This window comes from Sciurus vulgaris (genome assembly GCF_902686455.1).
Source record: "Sciurus vulgaris genome assembly, chromosome: 3".
NCBI lineage: Eukaryota > Metazoa > Chordata > Mammalia > Rodentia > Sciuridae > Sciurus > Sciurus vulgaris.
This window is the reverse complement of record NC_136463.1, coordinates 64,553,496-64,576,704: the sequence shown is the minus strand read 5'-3', so window position 1 is coordinate 64,576,704 and position 23,209 is coordinate 64,553,496. Positions and strand designations below refer to the sequence as shown.

Below are 23,209 nucleotides of genomic sequence, written 5' to 3'. Positions count from 1 at the left end.
AACATTGCTGTCGTAAAACCCTGTTCAGCCTCGTCTAGTGAACAAAATGTTTTGTCATTTGCATCCTTTAAAATAAAAAATAAAAACAAAAAAATGTGAACAATCTAGCAAAAAATAATACTCAGATCCATGCTCTGAAACAGGAAAGGTGTCCTACCTATCTCATTCAGATACAGGTCCACCACAGTGTTAACCTGGCCGCTTTGTATTCATTAAAATTTGTAATGTGTTGGTTTATTTTTATTAGTGGGCACTGCTGGTCATGGTAATAACAGATCCAGAATATGTTTTATGTATTCAGAGCCTGTGGTCTCAGGAAATTTTTCATTTCAATGTATAGGTATATTTGGGGAGCGAATGATAATAGGGTGATGAGTAAAAGATTTGAAAATATAAAAAATACAAACTAGGAGGAATCTTTTAAGGAGAAATGGAGCAGGGAACAAAGAGCTTGTTTGTGTGTTTTTAAGTGGAACATGGTGGTGGGTATCTAATCATTATAGTAATTTGATTCCACTGCATACATTTAAAGCATGATGTAATGGTTTTATTTTAAGCTGTCAATATTTACATTATTCTGGAAATCACATTCTTTGCAGCAATTTGAACTTGCCTTAGAAATGTTGAGATGTTGATTTAAAAATGTGCTAGGGAGCACATTGGTCTTCAAAATTATTTTGTGGGTGCACAAGCCACTGAGTTTGAAGACCACTGAATTAGAGGAAGGGATGTCTGTGACCCTCTGCTGGCACCGCTGCCTCCCCCGCCTGCCCGCCCAGATCTCCAGCTCAGGTCTGGGGACTTCCCTATAGAGAGTTCGCCTGTTCTGGAGCCAGTCCTTTAACCCAAGTTATCTCATCACAACAGTCCAGTGCAGCAGGTTCTGGCTGCCGTGTACAGATGAGGCTTAGGTCCCACTATAGCAAGCGGTGAAGCAGGGATTCAAACCCATTCGGTGTTCTGATATGCACGGGCCAAGGCCTAGCTCTCTCCCCTGACGACTCCAGCTTAAATGGCTGAGGAAGTTACTTACCTCTTGTGACTGTCAGTTGCTACATCTGTGAAATGGGCTAATAATACCCATTTCCCAGTGTGGTGATCAGGAGTCAGTGTGATGTGATGGGCAGAGTGCCTAACAGAGGGTCCTTGCCTCCCTGGGGCTGGGGGTCCTTCACCAGCCATGGCTGGGAGGGGCCAGAGGGCTAGAGCCACCCTGAAGTTTGAAGATTAAAGATTTCAAGATAAGCATTAAGACTTCACCTTATTTTGCTCCTGGGGATTTAACCCAGGGGTGCTGTACCACTACATCACATCAGCAGATCTTTTTATTTCTTTATTTTGAGACAGGATCATGCTAAATTGCTGAGGCTGATCCTCCTGCTTCAGCCTCCTGAGTCACTGGGATTACAGACATGCACTCCCATGCCTGGCAAGCATCAAGGCCTCTGCCTTCCTAAACATTGCTGGCTGGTGAGCAAATTGCCACCCAGCAGGGACAGTACTGACTTGGTTTCTGAGCTGTCCCACTCCCTCACTCATAGCCCCCTCTTTCTCTCTGCAGTTGGATCCACAAACTGTAGAAACCAAGAACTGGCACACAGATGTGATCGAGATGAATGGGGTGAGTTCTGGGGGATAGGAGGTGTCTGCCGCCCCCTCCCCTAGTGCAGCAGGCTCTCCCCTCTGCCCACGCCTTCCCCACTCCCACCTGCTGGGGTGTATGGAAGCCTGGAGGGGCTGCTGCAGGCTGGGGAGGGAGACCCCTGTGTTTTGGGGCAGTCCTCGGACACTCATGCCCGGGGGGACTAATCCCTGCCCTGACTCATCCCCCAAGCAGATCAAAGTGGAATTCTCCATGAAATTCACCAGCCGGGACATGAGCCTGAAGAGGACCCCGTCCAAAAAGCAGACCGGTGTCTTTGGGGTGAAGATCAGTGTGGTGACTAAGTAGGTGCTGCCTTGGAGTCCAAGTGTTGGCATTAGTGCTCGGGCCCCTGCCAGTCCTGATCTCCCAGCCCTGCTGCCTATGCCAGCACCTAATCAATCACCCCCAGTTCAACAGTCACAGATGGCCAGTTTGGAAGCCAAAAATGGCCCTCAGAGGTGTGTTCTCTGGGTCACACGATACTTTAGGAATCAGCAAGTCCGCATGGAAACATTAGAAGATCTCATGGGAAAAATGCCAAACTGGCTGCTTCTCAAGCTAAATGGGGAGGTTGACGACTCTAGGCCACCCCTGGGCTTGGCGGCAGCAGGTTGGCGTCCAGGGAGTAGCTGGCCCTCAAGAAAGGGCCATGTGCGTCAGGTCACACTGCCCTCTGTGCTGCTCCTCATCAGGTCCTGACCCACCTCTTCATGTAGGCTACTTTGTTTTCTTTCCAGGCTGGGAAGTGAACTCAGGGCCCCGGACATTCTAAGCAAGCTCTCTGCCACTGAGCTGTACCCCACCTCTGCCCCCACCATAAGCATTTGAATCTCAGGGAACATTCTTTCTCAGGGTCCTTGGGCCATCACCCAGAACTGTCTCCCACCTGCGCCCTTGCTCAGTAGGCAGGCCTAGTGGGCTGGGTAGGGTGGGGTGGTACAGCCTCTTCATTAACCCTTTCCTTACCTCCAGCCCTCATCCCAGAAGCCAAGGTATGCTGGGGTGGGGACCGGACAGTGCAGCTGGCACGGCGAGGCTCCCTCATCCTCCCTTTGCATCCTCTGTCCCCCAGGCGGGAGCGCTCTAAGGTGCCCTACATCGTGCGGCAGTGTGTGGAAGAGGTGGAAAAGAGGGGCATCGAGGAGGTTGGCATCTACCGGATATCAGGAGTAGCCACGGACATCCAGGCACTGAAGGCTGTATTTGATGCCAGTGAGTCTGGGAGGCCCAGCTGCATGGGGGGTGCCCAAGCAGTCTGGCAGGAGAGTTCATTAGACCAGGAGGCCTTCCTCGCAGAGACGCCTGGACCAGCCAGCTGATGGCAGGGCAGCCTTGGCCTATGACATGCACATAGTCCCCCCATGGCACGGGGCGACTGTTTCTGAGTTCTTGTGGCCAGCCTACTTCCGGCATTTTCTCATGTAATCTCTCTACACTCCAATCCACTGCTACAGAGAAGAACATGGATGGAAATCAGAGAAGCCAAGTCACTTGCTCAGGGTTACCCAGCCTGTAGCTTTTCCGCCTGAATTTAAACTCGAGTTTTGGACTCCAGACTCTGTTCCTGGCTTTTGTGCTTATTGCCTGGTGCCTAATGGGCTGCAGGGAGATTAAAGAGCTATGAGCCTGAGCTGGCTCCCCTCATCTGTCTCCAGGCCCCGGCATCCTGTGGGACAGTTCTGCCTCTGTATAAGCCCCTTGGTGGTGGGGTGGGGTTTGGCCCTCTGGTTCCCCATTCTGCTGGGTCAGGCTGTGGCTGCAGCAGCATACGCAGTGGTCAAGAAGCCTGAACTGGACTGGCAGCCATGATTCCAGGGGAAAGGGGCCCAGTGGGCAAGCCTGGGGCAGAAGACAGGACCCCGACCAGGAACATTCTGGCACGTGGCTGCCCGGTGCAACCTGCTGAGATTCTGTCAGAACATGATTTTAGGTGTGAAAAATGTACAGTGCCTTCCACAAAAGAGATTCACGATGGGGAGATTCCAGGTGGGAAGGAGGGTGCCTGCCATGTGATACGATTCTGACTTTAGGACTCTGGCTGATAAGTCATACTCCCTTCTCCCCTTCCCAGGGACAGAACCCAGCTTGTCTGTCTCCCTCACCCCTAGTCAGCAGAGCTTAGTGGGTGCTACCTATACCCCGCCTTTCTGGGGGAAATCAGAGGCAGAGAAGTGGGTGGTGGTCTGCCTTGAGACAGTCCTGTGGGGCTGGAACAAGGCTGAAGACTGTTGGGGAGAGGGAAGACTTGGAGGCCAGTCCTTGACCTTTCCCCCTCCTACAGACAACAAGGATATCCTGCTAATGCTGAGTGACATGGACATCAATGCCATTGCTGGCACCCTCAAGCTCTACTTCCGGGAACTGCCTGAGCCCCTCCTCACAGACCGACTTTACCCAGCCTTCATGGAGGGCATTGGTGAGGCTGCTGGGTCCTGAGGGCTGGACTGGGCTGAGCCAGGCCTCCCTTGCTAGTGAAGTAAGAGCAAGGGGTTCGTGGCCTCCCTTGCTTGTTGACCTACCCACTGCACCAGCCAACTGTGTGGCTGGGAGGCCCAAGGATGAAGAGTGGCCCGGCAGGCCCTCTGGTCCCTCTCTGGCCTGCCTCTCTCCCCTCACATCCCCATGGCAGCCCTCCGTTTGTCCTCTTTGCATACTGACCTGCTTGCTTGGAAACAGATGTCTAGGGAAGACTGCCCTGAGGTGGTCAGTCAGAAGCCAGCAACCTGGAGCCAAGGAGGAGGCTGGTGTGGCCAGAAGGCACTGGGGACAGCTTGTGCTGCACTTTCCTCCTCACCCCTGTGAGGGCAGGGCTCTTGCTTCCACCTACTTGGGCCAGATCCAGGCCTGGCACATCCCTCCTGTTTTTCCTTCTCCTGGGGCAGCCAGGGCCTTGGCCCCCATGGGGAGTTAGGAGCCCTGGGCGAAGGCTGCTCGCTCCCATGTGATAGCACCAGAGGTGGTTGACAGATCATCCCCATCCCTGACAGCATACGCCATCACTGGCTTGAATCTAGCGTACAGACTTGGGGTGGAATGGCATTGGGGGCAAAGACCTGTGCGGGAGGGAAGGAAAGGGACTGCTCCCACCAGCCTGCCTTCTGGCCACGTCACCAGTCACGGGAGGACTTCCTGAAGGAACCTGCTGCTAGCAGACCACCCAGATGCCAGGCCTCCCCTATGGGATCTGCTCTTCTGAACAGCAGCAGCCTGGGTTTGCCCACAGGGTCTCACAGCCTCATGGCCATAGGAGCTCTGGCCAGGCGTTCTCCACCCCAGGAGCCACGCCCTGCCCTAGCCCCTCTTTCCCCACAGCCTTGTCAGACCCCGCCGCCAAGGAGAACTGCATGATGCACCTGCTCCGCTCCCTGCCCGACCCCAACCTCATCACCTTCCTCTTCCTGCTGGAACACTTGAAAAGGTAATAGGACGGGGTCCACCGAGGGAAGGCCAGAGACCCAGGGCAGCCCCACATGTCCTGATATGGGACCCCACCTTCTCAGCAGCTCCTCATGGGTAGTGGCTTCTACTAGGCCACCCATAACAGTGTGAGAGTTTGCTTTTCAATTTTCTGCACACATACTCCTCTGTTTTGGGAAATATGTGGTCCTAACAAAGGCCTCAGGTATTGGCCATGAAATGCTCAGAATGGCAGGACTAGAGCTATGGGCTGTAGAAGGATTTTACAATTAGTGGCCCCAACCAGTCCATTTTAGCATTTTTGAAATGACAAAAAGGGCAGCATCAGGGTACACTGCAGCAGGAAGTGTAACTACCACAGTTACTACGGACGTGCACTGGCTCGCATTGTAAACTGTTTGTTGTTTTGTCAGTGGAGTTTGAAACCCACTGGTCTCAGCTCATGCTTCATTTAATAGACAGGGGGAGTGAGTCTCCAAGCCCAGCAAGGTCGTCTTTGGGTTAGCTGTAGATCTGTTCTAGCGCCTATGTTTTCCAAAACTAAACTTAAGTCCCTTCTCACCTTCCCCTCCCTCACCTCTTCCCTGGTCAGGGAAAACCAAGAGCTGCTCAAGCTGGTGAGGCCCCAGGGTTCAGAACTAGAAGTTAGCCACAAAGTATCCTGGAATCATTTTTTTGGCGGGGAGATTGCACTCAGGGGCACTCGACCACATCCCAGCCCTATTTTGTGTTTTATTTAGAGACAGGGTCTCACCGAGTTGCTTAGCACCTCGCTGTTGCAAGACTGGCTTTGAACTCGTGATCCTCCTGCCTCAGTTGCCCAAGCTGCTGGGACTACAGGCATGCACCATGATACCTAGCAAATCACTCACTTTTGAGCCTAGGATTAATCTTATGCATGGATGGGGAGAAGAAGTCACTAGGTGTCCTGTTTTTTGTTGTTGTTGTTGTTGTTGTTGTTTTGTTTGTTTGTTTTTCTTTTGATACTGGGGATTGAACCCAGGGGTACTTAACCTGATGAGCAACATCCCCAGTCCTTTTTAAATAGTTTGTTATTAGAGCTTTATATTTATACATAGTAGTTTGAAGTACTAGGTCTCCTTTAAATTGACTTGCCAGCCACAACCAGGGTACCTGAAAGGGCTACTCTCTGGACCAGCACCCTTGCCCCCTGAGCTTTCCCCGTCCGGCCCAGGCGCCTACTGCAGTGCAGCCAGACCAGGCTTGGGAGGGAGCCCTGGATGTGCCTGGCGCTGGTGTCTTATTTTTCCCATTATGAGACATTTTCCCTCTGGTTTGGCCAGAACCAAAGCCCCAACCAATTCCCAAATAGTTTGGCGAGTGTTGTGGGGAGGATGCACAGAGGAGGAGTGGGAGGGAAAATTCATTAGGTTTTCTGCCCTGGGAATCAGGCACAGTCTGTTCCCACATCTGGGCCTCTGGCTGTGTGTGTGTGTGTGTGTGTGTGTGTGTGTGTGTGTAGAGGGCTACCCACTGCACAGTTCCCTGCTAGCATTACAATGTTTGCCCGTTTCCAAAACAGTCAGCAGGCATATCTGTGGCTCCTGCCCAGAGGGTGGGAACTATATGGTGTCATAGGGAGGCGGTGAGGGACACTGCCTGGGGTTGGTCTGTCTCCCAAAACCAAAACACTTCTAGAACAGTGAAGGCCCATTGCTTCTTGCTGTGTTCGGTGATATTAGGCCTTCTTGGACACCAAGCACAGATGGCAGCTCCTGCTAGCATCCAGGGGAAGATCTACAGCATCTGGCCTGTTATGCAAGAGATGCAGGAAAAGTCCAAAGGGAGCTCTGAGGTCCCTAGAGCAGCAGGAAAGACAGCCCTGGGCTCCTCCTGGAGTTGCAGCTGGTTCTGCCCCAGCACAGCAGGCAGAACCTAGGTCTAATTAACAGCTAATTAGCTCCAGGCCCACCCCACCTTGCCCCCTGCTCCTCCCACTGACTCTTCCTGCAGCCACTCCCCACAACTAGACTGTTGGATCATGGGTAAAGAGCAGAATGGTCAAGGGCATGGGTTCTTGGGCAGACTATCCGGATTTAGATCCCAGCTGTACACACTTGCTAGCTCTGTGACTGTGGACAAGTCACTTAACCTTTCTGTATTTTGGCTTCTTCATCTCTACAATGGGGATGATGATAATAATAGTACCTACCTCAAAGAACTGTAGCAAACACGTGCTGTTGCAGAGAAAGTTCTTAGAGCAGTAACATTCTAAGGCAGGGGAGTTGGAGTCGATGGCTGTGGGTCTTTCTGACCCTGGCAGTTTACCATCAGGTCAGCAGGTGGCCTAGAAACTGGGACATAGTTGGGTCTGGCTTAGTGTCCTTCCCACCAGCAGGTCACTACCCTTAGAAGGGGGAGACCAGGGGTCCCTCCAGGAGTCCTTCCAGGAGTTCCTGTAAGCTTAAGGCCAAGGGCCTTCGATCTCTGAGTAGCTGCTGGGGAGTGAATTCTACTCTCCCTGCTCTTCCTTTCAGGGTTGCTGAGAAGGAGCCCATCAACAAAATGTCGCTTCACAACCTGGCCACCGTGTTTGGCCCCACGTTACTGAGACCCTCAGAAGTGGAGAGCAAAGCCCATCTCACATCAGCTGCAGACATCTGGTCCCATGATGTCATGGCACAGGTACCCCAGCACTGCCCAGGTAGAGGGGTAGCAAGAAGAATAGCTGAGTCCCCACACCTCTCCCCTCCTGGACAGCTGGACTGATAGTGTATATGATGCCACCAGGAAGGCAGGGCTGTGGACAGTCCTGCTCTTTCCAGGCCAAAACATGTAATTTAGACCAGGGCCCAGAGAATGTCTGTCCCAGGTGCTGGCTACTTTCCTGGGAGTACCTCAGTCTCAGAAAACAAACCCAGGGGTATAGGAAAATTCTGGAGGCTTCATCCTCATAAAAATCCTGGGATTGCTTTCAGGGTCAGGAGGCTTCCCCGAGATACCTACAAGACTAGGGTAGGGATGCCAAGCCAACCTCAGGCCCAGGTTTGACGCTTATGGCTGAGGTTGGGCAAGTGGCTCTAGACTCCCCAAGTCTAGACTCCCCGCAGTGCCCTCTAGTGCTACAATGCGCTAATGCACCTGGGCTTCCAAAGAAGGTGTGGCTTCCAGGAGGTGGCCAGAGCCAGCCTTGGGAATGACAGTGGGCAACACAGACGAGGCCCCAGCCCAGGGACCATTTCGTCTCAACAGATCAGATGAAGAGGGCCAGGAGGACAAGGACCCCAACCTCAGTCCCTCCTGTCTCCCCACAGGTCCAGGTCCTTCTCTACTACCTGCAGCACCCCCCCATCTCCTTCGCAGAACTGAAGCGGAACACACTGTACTTTTCCACTGACGTGTAGCCGGAGGAGGGGTGGCTGTGGGGGATGGCCAGAGCCAGCCCCTCCAGCCAGAGTCCAACACAGACTTGAAAGACTGCAATAGAAACTCCCCAGCCCAGCACTCCAGACTCCAAGGGAAGCCAGCTTCCAAGAACTGGAATATGTGCATCTTTTGTGCCACCTTGTACAAAGCCAGCTGACCAGCCCCCAGCCTCACCACCACACCCCGGCTCCTGCCCTCTGTACCTCTAGTTGTGTCTAATGCTCCGTGCTGTTTGGGAATTGTTTAATGTATATCTGTCATGCAGAAAAGGTAGTGACCGACCATGTGTGGGCACACAGCCTGCTTTATTCTTTCATTTCCCCCAAGGCTTTCTTTCCTCCTGAGTCCAGTCCAAGGGCTTTTATTTGGCACTGTGTAGCTGCCACCAGTTTCTCCTCTCTTGGCCCTGCTCCTAGACTACAGCCTCCCCTCAGTGTCTTCCACCCTTTCCGCCTTCCCAGGCCGCCCTCATGCATGTGCAGCTTCAGTTTTTGCTCCATCATCTGGAAAGTTCTGCAGAGGTCCTGGGCAGCAGTGGCGGCCCATCCAACACTGCTGGGCACTGTCCTTGGCCACCCCCTGCCCTCCACCTGTGGGAGCACACCTGCTTTGCCTTGCTGCCTGTGCAAATGTTGCACAAGGAGACAGACTCATACTAATCCCAAGCTTTAGCACAGAGCTGGAGAGCTGATTTCTGGGGTTTGTCTGTCCTGTCTCCTGCCTAGCAGTGAGGCATCTTTGACTGTTTCTTCTACTGCTGAATTTTCAGTTCTTTCCCCCTGGAGTTCTATTTCCTTTGAGTGTAAAGATCCACAAGTGACCTGCTATCAAGAGAGCCAGAGGGTCAGGAAGGCATCTGGGGAGATGGGAGAGTCCAGGTTGCTGAGGAAACAAGCCAGGTGGAACAGTTGACAGTGCCATGCAGAACTGGTGGCCTGAGTTGTGGGGAAGCTGCACTTGGCAGTGAGTTTCAGAGGCTTTCCTGGTGGAGCCAGGCTTCCTGGAGGGCAACTTCTGTGGCTGGTGCAGGTGTCCAGAAGCATGCAGGCTCCATTGTGGAGGCTGCCTGGCACCTCACATACCTCATGGTACTTTTGCCTTAGATTTACACACACACTCCACAGCCGAGCACTGCCACGGGGCAGCCCCAACTGCCACGTGTGCTCCAGACCCTGAGAAAGGAAGGCACAGTCCAGCAGTTGCCAGCCATCACGGTGCTGCTCCTGCCCCTGCCTCGGCTTCTAAATGCAGCTTTGTGAATGAACTCTGGAAACTCCCAGAAATTAGAGGATGAAGAATCACAGGCACCTGCCTCTCAAGACTGGGTTTTGCTGGGGAACCTCATTGTTGCCACTGCAGGGGATCAAGAGGTACCATTCCCAACTGAGATCGATCACGCAGTACTGGAAAGGAGTAATATTTATTCCCAAAGCACCAGCAAAAGGGGCTTGAACCATAGCACAGCTCCCTGGCTCATCTATGTGGCAGAAACAACTCTAGGCCCTTAGGATTGGGGAGAAGAGTTTCCATTGCTTATGCTCAGGGCCAAGTCTAAATCTAAAGACGGGTTTGTTGGCCCTAAAGCAGGAGTACTTGCTTGGCAAGGCAGGGGCCTCCCTGATCTTGTTTACTCCTGTTGCCGTCAGTGGAACAGTAAGCTCTGCACATTGGAGGAAGGAAATGCTGACCACCAGGCTGCCTGTTAGCAGCTTAGCAAGGAGCCCTGATGGGGGTAGGTGAAGGAAGAGATCCCATCTCTGACCATCCTTGAAGTCTCTGGTTGGCACTCGGGTATTGGTATATGGCATGAAAGATTCTTGCTTCCAGAAGATTGGCAGTAACAAATTAGAGGCCCAGATAGAGCTAGTTACAGCCCCAAATGGGTGTCTCCTGCCTCCCCCAAATGAAGAATGTTTGCTTTTCAGAGTCAGAAAGCTACTGCAGCCCCCAGCTTGTTTAGGCAATATGAGAACAGGATGGCTGGAAGGGCTGAGAAATGCAAGACTCAGAATATTTATAAATTCCACCGAGTGGAGGGGGTCGGGTGCCAGACTTGGACTAAGCTGCACCGAGGAAATAAATACCTGGTGGGTTCTCCTGAGACAGGGATTGTGCAGCCCAGAACCCCCAGTCACTGTACTCAGCAGGGCAGCCTGTGCCAACAGGATGTGAAGGACAGGCTACAGTAGTCCCAGGCATGCCTGTCCTTGCTGAGCAATGGGTGAGGGCTGCCAGTTTTTGCTGATAAGAGGTAGGATGGGACCCTTCGTTAATATTTGACTTTAATAAGTTGGTAAGGATATATTTTTTTGTCTCTGTTCTGTTTCAACTTATGTAGATTATTATAAATTGATGTAAACCATGTGAAAGGAAAATGTTAATAAAAAAAAAAAATGCAAAGCCCCAACATTTGCACAAAACTCAGCCCTGTGGTGTGGATGTTTGTGTTTTCAGTAGTCCAGGGAAGACCACCAATCTAAATATTTAACACTTCCAGCTGCATCCAGATGTGCACTTCCAGGAACCTATTTACCTAGCTATCTGTCCTTGAACCTTCCTTTTGGGAACTGGGGCAGAGTGCCAGCCCTCTCTTTGCTCAGCACAAAGACCTCCCTTCAGACCAGGCTGCTGCAGTCCTCTTTATGAGGTAGAAATGTCTAACCACCGACCTGGCCATCAATATGCCTTGGAGAGATGGCAATAAGTTGTCCACTGGTTTTCTGTAATTTTTCTCTGCATTTTCCTTGGAAGTGGCATGTCTTTGGGTCAGCCTTTTGGTCTAATCTACTTATTGAAGTTGTATCCCCCAGAGGCCGGGGTCCACCCTACTTTTGGGAGAGCCAGAGGGGTTAATGTAAGCTCCCACCAGCCTATGCCCTTGGATACTGTGTTTATTCTGGAGATCAGGAACAGATGTCTCTGAATATTGCTGTTTGGTTTATGAGCTCATACTGGCTCCCTAGTCATCTAAAACAGGAAGCTATTCATCTCCTCTCTTGATTGAATAGTCAGTGTGGACAAGGCTTGGCTTATTGAACTGATGGCTACTGACATCCTCCAGGTTCATCTTTGCCAAGTCAATTATGAGGGCAGCATTTCTTGTACTCAGTCACATGCACAAGACCAGCTGGTAGAAGATCCCAGGCATTTGAGCATTTTAACAGGTACCAGGTAGGACTGTCTGACGGCCCTGGCTTCAAAGAAATCCTAGGTTTGAAGTATTTAGGGATAGTACAGGAAACACTCCTAAAGTTGTCCCAGAGCTCTGAGGAATGCTCCCACTGGCCTAGTGATGATGAGCCTCATGCTTACCAGAACAGGACCAGTATCACATAGAATCATCACAGAGGACACGAGCCCTTGTGTACTAGCGCACATTCATTGAAAGGAAACAGCTAAAGGAAGGTGTCACCAGCTGTCCTTTGACATCACACAAATAAACACTGGGACTGCCTGGATGTTTAAGCTCAGTCTCTGAATTCTAGTTAAGGGTGGGTAGGATAGAAAACAGCAAATAGGAAAAAAAGGAAAAAAAAAAGTGGAGGAGCTACTGTACAGTAGAAAGGCAGCCAGCACCTCAGAGACCCCACTGAGCCTACCTGCCTATTCCCCCAAGAGGTACAGCCCAAGAGTTCATCAACTCTGCTGCACCAGTGCACCAGAGCAAAGCAGTACAGCAGTGGAACCCAATCACCAAAGACCATTTACATACATATGTATACTACATATATGAGTGTGTGTGTGTGTATATAAAATATATATATTTGTGTGTGTGTGTGCGCACGCCTGTAGCACACAATGAGGCTGAGCTGGTTTTTGGTTTTTTTTTTCCTTCTTTGAGCTGCCATTATCATCATAAAACCATGAGGTCAAAAACAAAATATCCACTGACAGGGGAGAACAAGGGTGGTGGTGAGCAGCCCCACTACAGTGTCTGGTCTTCATCAGTAGCTGCTGTGACTGAGTCATCAGGATGACCAAACAGGACCCTTCATGTGTCCCGGAGCTGGGCTTGGGCCTGAAACCAACATGTGGTTCAGCAAACTGCAGGCATGCCTATGGGCTAGCCCTGAAGGGTTTCTGTGAAGAGGCCAGAAGGAGTCACACAGGGAATTTCAGTGCATCCTAGAAAGCAGCTAGGCTAGGCTTCAGAGAGAGGGCTGCTCTCTGGCCAAATAAATGACCCTGGTGAAGAAGACACAGTCCACACAAACCCTGAGAATCTAACACTCCTGGACTTCTCAGGAGGTTTCCTACTCTTTCCCACTGGATTGTCACTCTTTGGGCTGCCTGGCACAATTTGTAAACACTGTGGAATTTGAAAATAAACCAACCTTTAAACTATAATATAAATATATACACTTTTAACAAGGAAGGCAGAACACTAAATCAAATGACATAATTGGATGGATGGCATGAATTTGCCCTGCCCTGGCATGCGAGATGGATGCTTGCATGGTGTTCCAAGGCAGAAGACATTCCTGGGTACATAGGAACACACTGCCACCTCCATGCCCACAACCCAGAGGGCAGGATGTGGTTAGGACTGAGCTTTTGTGGAGCTTAATTCCTAACAGTCAACACAATGTCACCTGATCACTCCAAGGAGACAATCTGGCATAGTACATCCCCTGAAAAGCCTGGCTGGAATCCAGGAGCAGCACAGAGTGTGGTTGCTCTGACTGCTAGAGGCAGAGAGCAGCCAGGAGGCTCCCTCAAAACACCAACTATGTGAAGGAAAACAAATGTCTTCAGCCCCTGAAGCAAGTGCCAAGTGGTGCAGAAACTGTCCTCCAAAGAACAGCTTTGATCCTGGGCTGGCGTCCTCCTTCCCCACAGGCAATTACTCTCACCGTAGGTAATAATCAATTGCAGCAGAGAAAGCAGCAAAACCTCCACAACCAATGGCCCCAGCCTTTAAGCCAGCTGTAAAGCAAACAGAAGTAATATTACCTTACCTGTGGTGACAGATGCTGGGTTAGGCTGCATTTACCAAAAGTTTACCCCCAAATGCAAAGAAACTAGCTTAAACATTCTTAGTCATTCAACCTATGATGGCTCTATAAAACTTCAGTGAAGGGCTGGGGTTGTGGCTCAGTGGTAGAGTGCTCGCCTAGCATGTGTGAGGCACTGGGTTCGATCCCCAGAACCACATGAAAATAAATAAATAAAGGTATTGTCTCCATCCACAACTAAAAGAAAATTAAAAAAAAAAAAAAATTCAGTGAAGAACGTATAAAATATAAGCCAGGTGGGTGTGGTCACACATGCCTATAATCCCAGCAGCTGGGGAGGCTGAGGCAGAAGGATTGCAAGTTCAAACCCAGCCTCAGCAATTTAGTATAGCCCTAAGCAACTTAGTAAGACCCTGTTCCTAAATAAAAAATAAAAAATTGGCTGGGGATGTGACTCAGTGGTTAAGTGCCCCTGGATATAATCCCCAGTACCAAAAAAAGATGTAAATCTTTGTGTTTTATCTAACTGTACATTCGCTTAAGTTTTCTCATTCTGGAGAATTACTACTTCCAGTCTTATGGAAATAGCCCTCCACAGGCAGGAAACTGGTAAAAAGAACCAGCATTTGGAATCAAATGAAAGCATATGGCCTTTTACCCTATCTGTTTATGGAATAAATTTCTGGGAAAGTGATCAAAGCAGTCCTGAAGGGAGCTGAGCTTCTCACAGAGGCCCTGACAAAGCTAAGCAATGAGAAGACCAAAAGAGAAGTCACTCTATAAATCACATATGGCTGTGTAAGCAGCGAAAGCAGGCTTTAATGACAGCATATCATCCCTACTCTCAGAAGATGAGAGGCTTCTGCTCTGAGTAAGTCAGGGTGTGAATGATGGAAAGTGGCCCAGCAATAGATACTGCTTCTAGGAAAGTATACCATACACTCGAACATGCCAACAGGGAGAAATGGTGGGGATCAGTTTTTGCATTTGTTTAGTTGATAATCTAACGTTTTTAGAATGTTTGTATTTAGGTTTCAATGGGAAAAATTCTAAGAATCCTCAACTGCAGAATGACATTATCATTCTGATTTCGATATAAAATTAAAACTGATAATTGGGACTAAGGATGTATCTCAGTGGAAGAGTACATGCTTAGCATGGCCCTGGGTTTGATCCACAGCACTGCAAAACAAAACAAAACAAAACAAAAATACAACAACTGACAATTGTGTAAAATTAAGAATAATGTCTAAACATTTAAAATGACTGGAGAGCCTGCACATGTGGACAAATGGGTTATCCAGAGCTGACTGGACTTAGCTATACTTCTGTACTATCCTGAAACCAACAAATTCCAACTTATCTATATGAGAAAGTTGTCTGATAATAAGGGGGCAGTTCTTTTTTTCTACGATAGAGTGGACCAGTGATTCTTAGTGGGGGTGCCCCTCAAGGGGCTTTTGGCAACATTGGGAAAAAGCTTATGGTTGTCACAACTGAAGGGGATGCTATCTGCATCTTGCTAAATATCCTACAATGACAGTACTGCCCCCAGGTCCCAGCAAAGATTTATTGGTCCAAAATATGAACAGTGCCAAGAATGAGAAACCCTGATAGAGATCACAGCAAGTACCAAAACTGATTAACACAGAAGCAATTAAGATTTGTCAGAAGGGAAGAATATCAAGTGTCCCTGGAACACTCATGCTTGGAAATGTCAACATCAGCATGCTAGCCAAGGCCACAAAGAAAAACCATTTGAGAATTGTTTACTAACCTCTGAAACCAATGGCCCCTCCAGTGATACAGCCACTGATGACACTGTTCTTCCAATCTGATTTTCCCCGGTACTGTGGGTGGAGAAGTGCGGTTTAGAGCCAGAGAAACAAGCCAGACAAGACGATCAAGGAAAATGCACAGGGCTTCCAGTTGGCTAATTTAGTTATCACCCAAAGGAAACCTAATCTTTTTAAAAGTATAGTTTCTAAAATTTAAATGCGTTCCTAGATGCTTCCTGAAGTTGGCACTAGAGCACTGAAATCAGATCCAGCATTTGGGAAATAATCAAATTTTCTTTTCAGGTTCTCCAAAATGTCTGTGTGGGGCAGGGGTGAGGGAGGGAGGCACTGGGGATCAAACCCAGGGGCACTCTACCACTGGGCTACACCTCTAGCCCTTTTCATGTTTTATTTTGGGACAGGGTCTCGATAAACTACCCAGGCTGGCCTTGAATTTGTGATCCACCTGACTCAGTCTCCAGTGTAGCTGGGATTACAGATATGCACCACCACACCCAGGTCAAGAAAGTCAAATGTTTAAAATCATCAACTGGGCTGAGGATGTAACTCAGTCACAGCTCTTGTGAGATAGCAGCAAGTAAGGACTTCTCAGAAAACAGAGGGACACTTACAGATTCTACCAGACACTCAGTACAAGAAAACATGGCGCCCACAATGGCAAAATTTTTGGCATAAGATATTCCTCTCTGTCCCATATCTTTAAGGACTTCTTTTGCAGTCGGCGTCCTGTAAGGATCTTTAGGGTCAAAGCCTACATTGGTATCAATGCCAGCAGTAAAAACTCCAAATGCACCGCCCAAGACAAATCCTAAAAACAAACAGAGATAAAAATTTCTTTGGCATGTTTTCTGGGTTATTGCTTGGGATCATATTTGAAGATGACCTTTTGTGTGGTCACTAGTGCACCAGTCACTACAACTCTCCACTTGCCTCCACATTACACAATTCAGGATCTATCTTCTGTCTCCTCTAGCATTTCTTCCTCCTTTCATTTCCTAATATTGCTCATGATTCTGCCACTCTCAAGAAGTTATGAAACTTTCTTAAGATCACATAGTTACCAAACAGCTAATCCCACACTGCTGTCCATTTACAACCTTCCTGAGCTGCTGGACACTCCAATACGGATGTGTTCTCATCACCTCACAATTAATATGAGTTCATGGATTCCTCCTCTTCCATAGTTCCTGCTTATGGATCTTCTTTTTAAAAATACCTTTAATTAATTTTTTTTTTTTTTTAATGTGGTGCTGAGGATTGAACCCAGTGCTTCACAGGTGATAGGCAAGCGCTCTACCATTAAGCTACAGCCCCAGCCCAGCTTATGGCTCTTTCTTTCAAGTCGCCCCAGCTCCAAAAAGATCTCTTTTCTAATGTATTTCACTTTTTAAAATTTGCACTCACGCTATTCATTTCTCAAATGTCTTTCATTCCCAGTAAAATTCAATCTCATCTATGAATGCAGTCAGCCTCTCTACCAACACACAGGAGGCATTCTGTATATTCTCAAATACTCAAAAGGTCAATTTTTTTCTTAAAAAGCCACCTTCCCTCCCGACTCCCCTGGCAGCTCACAGTAGTTCCCGCTAAGGCCGGTGCATTTGCAGTTCCCTTTGTTTTCAGCACTCTTCTGCCAGGCTCCTCCTCAATATTCTTCTCTTCACATTGTTAGCACAAAAAGACATGGACAGACTTAAACTTCACAAATCAGCTTAGCTGTTTATTCAGGAACGAAGTTTCACACAGGAATGCAGGAATGGGGACTGGGGCTGTAGCTTGGTGGTGGAGCACTTGCCCAGCATGTGTGAGGAATGCAGAATGGGGTTGCAGGATTGAAATGGCATTAGTCGACCCACTCTCCTGGTGGAAAATAAGCCACTGAACAAAGAAAAGGACTGGGTTTATATAGGTTATTTTGAGGGGTGGTTAGTGAGCATATCTGTTTTCTTGGGCCCTCAGAAGTTTGGGGTCAGGGAATGTGTCAGTTTGAGGGTTTAGGGTTTCCACCGTCTGGGTTGAGAGTCTGCTGGAACTATCTTCGGAGGGGGTTAATGCCCTCTAGGGAGTCACTTTAGGGGCGATAAAACACTTCTCTGTAGTTGGCACCCTTTGTCTTGGGAGATGTAAGCCTGACGTCAGCATATGGCCTTCTTTTTCACACCCTTTTCCCAGGCCACATTATCTTGGGGATTTTTCATGTTCCATATCTAATACATATAGTAAAATGTTAGCTTAATGAGCGCTCTTACCTCTTTCATCCCGTATCCCCACCGCCCGGCACATGACAGTTGCTTAGTAACTTGTTGAATGAATGATTAAGTGAATGAACGAAGCCTACCATTTTATAACCTGCAGGCCCTGACCATAATAATGATTCTCTGACTCAATTTCCACCGGCGAAATCTAACCTCAGGGTGAGGCGAGGAAATACCCGAGTTCACTGGGCCGGGCGGGAGTGCAGTCAAGGTCGAGACGCACAGGTCGCTCGCCTCCGAGGCGTGCGGTCTTGGCCGAAAATCCGAGGCCCTCGGAGCCCTCAGCCTCCCGAGGGCCCCCACGAGCTTCCGCTCACCTCCCACGCAGGCCAGGGCCGCCTTGAAGGCGCAGCTTTCCATCGCCTTTTCGATCATCTTCTGCTCCTCACTCTTGGCCGGACTCGGGATTCCACCCAGGATCCCAGGCTCCAGGAGCCGGGGCTGACGCTTGTCACCCACCAAGTATTGCAATAGAAGGCTATACTGCAGTGGGGCTTCAGCGGGACCCCGCGCCTCGGGTGCGGAGACCCCGGCCTTAGGGGCAGCCGCCGCCATGACAGTAGCAGCCTAAGAAACTCTTGCGTCCTTCTTCCCACAGCAGATTCCACAAACTTCGCTTCTGGTCCCTGAGAGGCCAATCAGCGTACAGAACAGCAGATTCGCCACATGGATGAAGCTGTGGAAGCAAAAACTGGCGTTTGCACCCCTGCGAGAGAGCTATCATGTTTCCCAAAAGCCTCTTGTGAACATTGAGCCAGGCTTGTGCGGCTACCGTAACAGCACTGAAAAACAAGATTCAGATTCACCAGAGAAGCGCCATCTTTGGGGCTGCAGCGCGAAGCCTACCGGGATTTGTAGTTCTAATTTGAACATCTAACTACATTTCCGAAAGGTGGCGGGCTTAGGAGCCACTGCACACTCGAGAGACTTCAGTGCTCTGGAGAGCCGGCAGGGGGCGCACGCGCCCACCATTGCCCTTACAGTCTGAAAATTGAGAGTCCTTTTTTCTTTTCCTTTTCCTTTTTCTTTTTTGAGACGGGATCTCGCTCAGTTGTTGCCTAGGCTGGTCCTGTACTCCTGAACTCAAGTGATCCTCTCGCTTTAGCTTCCCAACTAGCTGGGACTACGGGCGAGCCCCACAACACCCGGCTTAGTTGGGGTGTACTTGAAGGTGTTCTGAGATGCAAACGATGGTAGTGTTTTTTGGTTTGTTTGTTCATTTGTTTTAGTACTGGAGATTGAACCTAGGGGCATTGTACTTAGGGGAGCTTAACCACTGAGACAAATTCAATTCCTAGTTCTTTTTTTTTTTTAGACAAGGCCTCTACTAAGTCACTTAGGGCCTTGCTAAATTGCTGAGGCTGGCCTCAAAATTGCAATCTTCCTGCCTCAGCCTCCTAAACCACTGGGATTACAGGCGTGCAACACAGGGCCAAGCTGATGGTAGATGTTTTGTAAGTAAACATGGAAGCATGATATAAATGTATGCCATAAATATTTTGTTTGATAATTAAGAATTTGAAGCAAAAAGAAAAAGGCTAACAAATAAGTGAGACTAGCCCAGCCTAAGAAAAACCAGGGACCCATAGGCAATGGAGGCAAGGAAGGTTCAACAGAGTCAAGTGAAGCTATGACTGCTACTCACGCCAGTCAGTTGCCAGTTAGACTAATAATACAATTAAAAAAGTCAAGTTTATATTAGGTTGAACCAATTCAAGGACTTACCAGCCTGCAAATTCATTAACTCAAGGTAAACTGTTAGAAAGTACTGAACATGAGCCCCCCCCCCCAAAATCTGCAGTAAGTTTGACTTTTTTTTTCATTCAAAAGAACTTTTTGGGGGGCCTCAGACAAATGCTAGACATTATTGCAGAAACAGATCCATGAGACATGGGCCCTGCCCTCCAGGAGTTTATAATCTAAAACAGTACAGAAAGAAATCCAGACAAGGCACTATAAATGAGGTTCAGAAATAAGTGCAGTGAGTCCAGATAGGGAAAGATCACATGTGGCCATCCCCGTGAGAATGCTTCATAATGAAAGGAAAATTTCAATAAGGAGAGTGAGAGTTTCTCAGGACATGTTTCGGGAAGATGATACTATGTGAGGAAAAAGGAAGATACAGAAAAAGGTCTATGTATATTTGATTGGATGGCAGTGGGGATGGTCTGGTAAAAAACAGATAAACTTAGCTGGAGCTAATATTTATGAGGAGACAGGAAAAGTAGGCTGAGCCAGAAGGAAGTCACCATCAGGCTCCTGGCCAGTGAATGACAGAGTGAATGTGAGTAGTTTGAGGAAGATTTTTCCATAGTGGGGTCATGCAAGATGGAAGTGAGAAGATTCAAAGTATCCAGGAGTGAGGGAAGGAGGGCCTGAGCTACAGTGTTAGCCCTGAGAATGGAAATGAAAACACAAGAGTAAAATACATCAGGGGGTAAAACTGAAATAACTTTATCACTAATAGGAAGTAAAGTATCTAAAATTACTTGGAGCTGTAAGAGAACTGGAGAAATGTAGAGAATTAGCTGGTTTGAGAACAGTAAGGGTAGGAGAGGCCAGAGATAAATGTTCAACAACATCATTTGGAGGGTGGAGGAAATCTGATTTAAAATTTTACAGCAGTTTATTATAACATGAGCTTGAAGTTTTTTTCTTAAACCGGATAATAAAATACTCAGTTTCTCTGACCTTTGTCCTTTGACCTTGGAAGAAATCACTGTAGTGCTTAAGCAAGGAAACCAGCGCCATGTTGTCATTGTACTTGATTAGGAAGTGTGGTAGGGCTGTGACACCTTCTGTTTGACAAAGGTTATCATAAGCCAGCTCAAGGGCTTCAATATGTTTTGATGAAAACCTTTTATCCAAACCCACTGGCCCCTGAATGAGAGAGGAACACTCTCTGGAAGACAGGACAGGATAGCAAGACCAATAGTGGAAGTGGTACTTCTTTAAATCTGCAAATGTCAAGAGGAGGAACTTGTTGAGGAGTACAGGGTTTTCAAGAGCAGCACCCGACTTTATGGATTCCCAGATTTCGTTGGCTCCTTGTTCCAGAAGGAGCTTCTTATCTGCAGTCTTGAAAGACTCAAGTGTATTAGTGTTATACAGTGCCCCAACAGCAGGGCAGCAGTGTGCAGGCATGGGGGCACTCATGTGGAAAGCACTGAACTCCAACATTAAGTGAGCTGGCAGTCCCGCAGAATCACCATTGTAGTAATAATCCTTAATGTCCTTGGGGGCTTCATCTAGTGGATATTCATTCAACTTCCGGGTCAACTCATGCAGAAGCCACTACTGAAGGGGGCAAACTGAAATTTGGAGAGTTCAGGATCCCCATAGCTGCTGCTCTTAATTGGTGCTGCCACTCAACTTCTGGCAACCACCCTGCAGTAGTTTTTAAGGTCCCAAAGTGTTCTCTTCATTCAGACTCAGTGTGTGTTTGTACAAAGCCCAGCACAGTGCTGAGGTTGGAATCTAGGGCTTTGCACACGCTAGGCAAACACTCTACCACCAAGCTACACCCCAAGCCTCAGACTAGCAACTTATTTGGGTGTCTCAACTAAGAAACATGTGGAAACAGGGTGGTGAGCAATACAGGCAGAGATGCTTGTTTGATGTCCAAACTTCTCTAAGTTGCCAAGCATAATAGACATAAGCTTTCCCCCTGCTTCTGCTCCCACCAGGCTAACTAATGAGCTATTCCTAAGATCCCCAGTGACTTCCCAGTTGTCAAACCTAATTCAGGTCTCATTTTTCTAGACTTCTCAGCTGCATATGACACAGTGACCCCTCCCTCCTTTGAAGTTTCTTCACAGTTCTAATAGAGCCCCTCTCTCCTAGTTTTGCTTCAGCCTCTCCAGCTGCTCTTCTCAGACTTCATTGCAGACACCTCTGTCTGACCCTTTCCTGTTGGTGCTCTTGGATCCCTCCACTAGACAGCTCTCTCTCTCTGCCTGGGCAGCCTCGTCTACACGCATGACATCTATACTACTACTTTTAATGCATCAGCAACTCCTAAACCCCTATCTCCAACTTAGTTTTTCCTTGTGGACACAAGAACCAGACATCCCCATCTCCATATCAGGGATTAAACCCAGAGGGGTTCTACCACTAAGCTAAATTCCCAGTCTTTTTTATTTTTTATTTTGAGACAAGGATCTCACTAAGTTATCCAGGCTGGCTTTGAACTTGGCTTTCCTCCTGACTCAGACTCCCTATTAGCTGGGATTGCAGACATGTACCCCTACACCTGGCTAGAACCAAACATTTCTGATAGGCACTTCTGACTCCACACAGCCAACCACCCTGTCCTTCCAGGTGATGGAGGTGCCTAGGACTCTGATTCATGCTAAGATTTTTTATTGTTGTTGAGGTATTGGGGCTTGAACCCAGAGCTTTGCACATGCTAGACCAGCATTCTAGCACTGATCTAAGATCTTAAGAGCCAAAGTTAGAAATGAGACAAGTTGAGATAGACTCCAGGCAAGGAAGCCTTGGGAATCAATAAGTGGTCTAAAGAGCTAGTCTATGGGATAGTCGGAGAGAGCAATAATCAAACCCCAAAGAAAAGGTCTGCCTTATGGAGGACTGAGTCATCAGATGGAGAAATTCTGTGTATCAAAGGTACGTGACAGGGGCTGGGGCTGTAGCTGAGTAGTAAAGCACTTGCCTAGCAATGTAAGGCACTGGATTCGATCCTCAGCACCTCACTAAAAAAATAAACAAATAAAATAAGAGCATGCTGTCCATCTACAACTACAAAAAAAAAAATGGTACATGAGGTAGAGAACCTTGTACAGAACATCCTTAGCCCTGACTATAGATAGCAAATGAACAGAAACTGATCTGCTGTCTCCCTCCCCCATTTCCTTCCAAAAGGTGAAATAGATTTCACTGATGGAAACCTGACACCCCCCCCCCCACTCCAAGTACACTCTGAATGTGAGAAGTGGGTTTCCATGTCTGTTCCCTGGGCTGAACCTGTGCCAGCAGACCCAGAACATTATCTGGCCATGGCATCATTGGGAGTCCAAGAGCTCTTAAATTACAGCGTGGTTCTCCACCCCAGCTTGTCTCTTCTGGTTACAAGGATGCAGGATTAAAACAGCATCTCAGTAAGTCAGAGAACAGGGGACAGTTAAAGATGAGTTGGGTTCACAGTGAGGGAAACAGAAGAGTCAGATGATACTGAATTGATGACCAATCACTCAAAGGACTCATGGTAGTGGTACAGAGAGCTAGTGTGTTGAACTGGGGGAGGCCTGATTGTGCCTGTGAGCCCCTACCTGATCTGCAGTCCTCTCAGGTGCTGTCTGGCTGCTGGAGCCCAGAAGTAAAGAAATAGCACAAGTTGGAATGCAATGAGGAAGTCCAAGGTAAGAAGTGCCTGCCGTATGTTGCATGTGAATTTGAGTTGTGTGTGACTTTGGTAACAGTGAGATATGTTGATGGTCCTGTTCCTGGCAGCAGTTATGGTCCAGTAGATGCTGTGTAGCAAGGGATTTATCACAGATGATAGTTCAGATCACTGAACAGGTGATTCTCTATTTAAAGAGTCTTGATCAATGTCCTCCAAAATCAGAGGACAGCTAGGAGCTGGGGATAGACAAGTGGTGGCTAAGAAACTCATGGAAAGATAAGGTACTGCAGGCCTCCTAGAAGGTGACTGTAAACACCAGCATCACCTGGACAACTTCATGCTCTTGTGAGGAGTGGAGGTCGGAGGTGAAATCCAAGGATGTTTAGGAA

General features: G+C 48.4%; 2 protein-coding genes across 7 annotated transcripts in view; one reads left to right on the top strand and one right to left on the bottom strand.

Annotated features, from left to right (window-relative positions):
* The window catches only part of ABR (ABR activator of RhoGEF and GTPase), a 184,749-nt gene extending 173,876 nt beyond the window's left edge, over nt 1-10,873 (top strand). For 4 of the 6 annotated variants that reach the window (XM_079130773.1, XM_079130775.1, XM_079130776.1 and 1 more), the window contains 7 exons: nt 1,562-1,621; nt 1,838-1,947; nt 2,718-2,857; nt 3,927-4,061; nt 4,958-5,063; nt 7,561-7,708; nt 8,338-10,873. In XM_079130773.1, the coding sequence (XP_078986899.1) occupies nt 1,562-1,621; nt 1,838-1,947; nt 2,718-2,857; nt 3,927-4,061; nt 4,958-5,063; nt 7,561-7,708; nt 8,338-8,427 (789 nt within the window). In that variant the 3' untranslated portion in view covers nt 8,428-10,873. Of the gene's footprint in view, nt 1-1,561; nt 1,622-1,834; nt 1,948-2,717; nt 2,858-3,926; nt 4,062-4,957; nt 5,064-7,560; nt 7,709-8,337 lie in introns of all 6 variants that reach the window. The other 2 variants (XM_079130772.1, XM_079130774.1) reach the window with 1 other exon arrangement.
* Nucleotides 10,874-12,798: 1,925 nt separating this feature from the next.
* On the bottom strand, nt 12,799-18,036 carry TIMM22 (translocase of inner mitochondrial membrane 22). Its single transcript, XM_079130993.1, has 4 exons — nt 17,776-18,036; nt 15,815-16,011; nt 15,182-15,254; nt 12,799-13,375 (listed from the first exon to the last, which is right to left on the bottom strand). Exons 1-4 carry the CDS (start codon nt 18,011-18,013, stop codon nt 13,299-13,301), a joined length of 585 nt encoding a protein of 194 aa, XP_078987119.1. The 5' UTR covers nt 18,014-18,036; the 3' UTR covers nt 12,799-13,298.
* Nucleotides 18,037-23,209: the final 5,173 nt, after the last annotated feature.